The sequence below is a fragment of the Capsicum annuum genome, chromosome 2 (assembly GCF_002878395.1).
Source record: "Capsicum annuum cultivar UCD-10X-F1 chromosome 2, UCD10Xv1.1, whole genome shotgun sequence".
Lineage (NCBI taxonomy): Eukaryota > Viridiplantae > Streptophyta > Magnoliopsida > Solanales > Solanaceae > Capsicum > Capsicum annuum.
Window position 1 is genome coordinate 99,524,181 of NC_061112.1, and position 3,984 is coordinate 99,528,164.

Sequence of the window (3,984 nt, forward strand, 5' to 3'; positions counted from 1 at the left end):
TTTTTTTTTAAATCATTAATTTTAAATGTCCAGTCATAACAAAGAGAGGTTCACTACTTTAATCTTCAAAACCGAAATAAAAATCCGAAATAACCGAACCGAATTTGTAGAAACCGAACCGAATTTATTTCAGTTTGGTTGCGGTTGTCATTTTTGTCAATCCGAAAATCGAAAAACCGAACCGATATTAAATTATCAAACCGAACAAACCGAATGCCTAGCCTTACCTGATACCATCCAAAGTTAGCTTCTCACACCTACGAACCGGGGCATCCGTGCCCCTCCTCATCACGTGTCCGAACCATCTCAATCGGACTTCCCGCATCTTCTCCTCCACCAAGGCCACTCCAACCTTTTCCCGAATAGTCTCATTCCGAACTTTATCACCCCTAATAAGCCCACACATCCAACGCAACATCCGCATTTCCGCCACCTTCAATTTTTGAATGTGAGAGTTCTTGACTGGCCAACTCCGCTCCATACAACATAGCCGGATGGACTGCCACCCTGTAGAATTTACCTTTAAGCTTGGGCAGCATCTTCTTATCACACAACACCCCCGAGGCGAGCTTCCACTTCATCCATCCCGCCCCAATACGGTGGGAGACATCCTCGTCAATCTCACCATTCCCCTGAATCATGGACCCGAGATACTTGAAACTATCTCTCTTACGCACAACCTGGGAATCCAACCTTACTACCACCTCATTCTCCTGCCTCAAATCATTAAACTTGCATTCCAAATATTCTGTCTTACTCCTACTCAACCTGAACCCTTTAAACTCGAGGGTCTGTCTCCATACCTCTAATTTATCATTCACACCCTCCCCCGCATTTCATCAATCAAAACATCATCTACAAAAAGCATACACCAAGGCATCTCTCCTTGAATACGCCGTGTCAACACATCATCACCAAAGCAAACAAAAACGGGCTAAGAGTAGATCCCTGATGCAACCCTATCAAGAAAGGAAAATGCTCTGAATCTTCTCCCGCCGTCCTCACCTGGGTCTTAGCTCCATCATACATGTCCTTGATTGCTATGATATACGCCACCGGGACCCCGCTCACCTCCAAGCATCTCCAAGGAACCTCCCTAGGGACTTTGTTGTACGCCTTCTCTAAGTCGATAAACACCATGTGCAGATCCTTCTTTCTTTCTCTATACTATTCCACCAGCCTCAACCCCAGGTGAATTGCCTCCATCATCGAGCGTCCGGACACAAATCCAAACTGGTTCTCCGAAATAGACACTATCCTCCTCAACCTCAACTCGACCACAACATCACGATGAAGATCCATCACGTCTAACACACAAACAAGCACCAGTATTGGAGATTGAGATATTGTGTTGTCAAACATGAAATGCTGTGCACAAAATATACATATCTTGTTGTCAAACATGAAAGACTGTGCACAAAAGATACATATCTTGAGTAGATACAAGCCCGAAAAACCATAAAGACATTTCAAAAACAGAAATCATTATGTACTGATGTGCAAGAAAGATAAATGATGTACCTTCTTGACCTTTTGATACTTTTGTCTGTTCTCTGCCATCAATCTCTCCCTCATCTGGCAAACAAGTAAATAATTGATCAATCAAAGAGAGAAAATTCAGCATACACCGTTTGTGTTTGTCTCCTTTTGAGGGAGAAATAACTGGATACTGCTTCCATATGTAAAAGAACCACCATTACCTGACCAAGAAGATCAAGTTGCATAGATGGAGGTAAAGCAGCTAAAACAGAAGGATCAACTTTTCCTTGTGTTGCTGGCTGCACATTGCAATAAAGAGTATGTGGACATGGTTAGTAAGAGACAAAAATCTATTCATAACATCGTCAAATAATATCACAAGCATCACAATTACATGTACGCAATTAAGTCCATGGACTAAGATAGTAGAAAATGAAGCATGCTCCTAACCCAAAAAATATTTATATTTCCAGCACGAGAGGCATCGAAGGATCTGATACTTGTTAACTTAATTACACACAACTAAAAGGTGTGATGAGACCAAAAGCATCAAAATCATTTTACTACTCCGATAAAGTTGTCACTCGCACCATGCACAATCTGAATCTGACATGTAAAGATGAAAATGAAATCAACAAGCAGTTGATGCTAACCAGTATCATCTCTTCGTCTTCATCGGTGTTATCATTTTCAGCTGGAGCCCCAGCAACAGATGTTGATGCATCATCATCAAAATTCCAGTCTTCCTCTGCTTGAATAGAAGCTGCCAACCTTAATTAACTTGTCAAACTAGGTGTCAGAATCTTTTATGTCCACATTCAAGTAGAAAGCGACAAGATCATACAGCTGTGTAACTTATCAAAAAAACAAAAAACGATCAAAGAAATGACTACTATAACTTACATCTCATCCAGTGCTTCTTTGTCATAATTTTCTGTAACCAAGCCATTTCCTTCGGCCATGTTCCCCATAGTTCCAGTTGCTTCTGTGATAACCTTTTTACCCTTAGCATCATTCAGTTTCCTCTGGTTCTCCAGATCCACAGACAGCTCTTTGAGCCTCATTGCCTTAAGCTGCAAGCAGAAATTCATTAAAAAAGTTATTCACCATCATGCAAACTGCTAAATGCTTGCCACAGAATGAGTTTGCTGATAATTGAGTGCATTCTAAGTTAGATGATGCCACACACCCGATTTACAATGTAAACTGAACAGAGAATCAAGGAAATGGTGGTTTAATCAAAAGCTTGGCAGCATAAGTGGAACGTGTTCTTTTGTCTGCTTGCGTGATTATCCACAACTTTAAGGACAAGCACTTATGCGACCAAGAATAGAAACAAAAAACAAAACATACTTTTCAGTAGAATAAATCATCTCATCTAACAGAAAAAGGGGAAACCTTTATTTGGCTTGTCATATGCTCCCAAAGACTGAAACTACTTTGTTGGTAAAAAGAACACCTAGAACATATGAATATTGTGACCCGTATTACACAAAAGGAATAATACATAAGCAAACACTCAAACTAGGCCTCGGCTGACAAGTAAGCACTCCAACTATGAGAGTGCAATCTAGACACCTCAACTTGGTCTCAACTGGCACAAAAAGCTCCAACTCGTCTCCACTGTATCCCGTTGGCAACAAAACACTCCCAACTTGTCTCCGCTGTATTTCGTGGACACCCGATGCTGATGTGGCACATAAATTTTGGAGGGGCAATCATTTTGTAAGTTGGAGTGTTCACCGGAGACGAGTTAAGGCATCTAGATGTGCATATTTGCCCGCTGAGGCCAAAACTGACTGTCTGTTTATGTCATATGCATATCCAAAACACTTCAAGTTCTAAAAATGATACACTCAAATGTCCTACGTCTTCATCACATAACTCCAAGTAATTGCAGTACTAACATGATTAAGCAGCAATTTTTCAGCAGTCTTCCTAATTTTGGCCTGAGCATTTTCCCTCTGGCGTCGACGCGCGACCACTGTTCTACGCTTCAGTGCAGGCGTACCACCATCAAATACAAATACCGGCTTAGTCCTCAGGTAAAGCAACTTGCAAATTCGACGAAAAAATCCCAAAATATGAGCATTCCGCACCATCTCTCCCTTCTCATCTCGCATCGCTTTCATAAATTGTATAATCCATATACTCGCATCTGATAAACAACAACAATTTTCACACAGTAATAATCAGTATAAGTATGATAAGTAAGTTGTGTTGATTAGGGTTAGGATTTAATGGAAATTGAAGTTTACCGATTGCCAGTTTTTTGCCGGCGAGGGTCTCGACGGAGACGCGGCGGCCAACGGGGGCAATGAGATCCCAGAGACCATGAACACCCATTTCAGTTTGCTACTGAACTGTCAAAGATCGGGTTAAGCTTCTGAAGTGTTGCCGCCAAGTTGGTAGAAATATAGGTTGAAAAATGGAACGGGAAGTCGGTTGGTCGTTGCAGGGACAAATTGGGCAGCATGTTGTGTTTTGTTTGTTCTAATTTTGGTA

At 41.3% G+C, this 3,984-nt stretch overlaps 1 protein-coding gene across 1 annotated transcript in view; it reads right to left on the bottom strand.

Annotated features, from left to right (window-relative positions):
* LOC107858809 (DNA repair protein UVH3) overlaps positions 1-3,922 on the bottom strand; it is a gene marked incomplete at its 5' end in the record, with an annotated part of 21,851 nt that extends 17,929 nt beyond the window's left edge. The window contains 6 exon segments of the mRNA XM_016703597.2: positions 1,522-1,575; positions 1,701-1,778; positions 2,133-2,250; positions 2,383-2,552; positions 3,387-3,637; positions 3,738-3,922. Of these exon segments, the coding sequence (XP_016559083.2) occupies positions 1,522-1,575; positions 1,701-1,778; positions 2,133-2,250; positions 2,383-2,552; positions 3,387-3,637; positions 3,738-3,825 (759 nt within the window).
* Between the last annotated feature and the right edge of the window lie 62 nt (positions 3,923-3,984).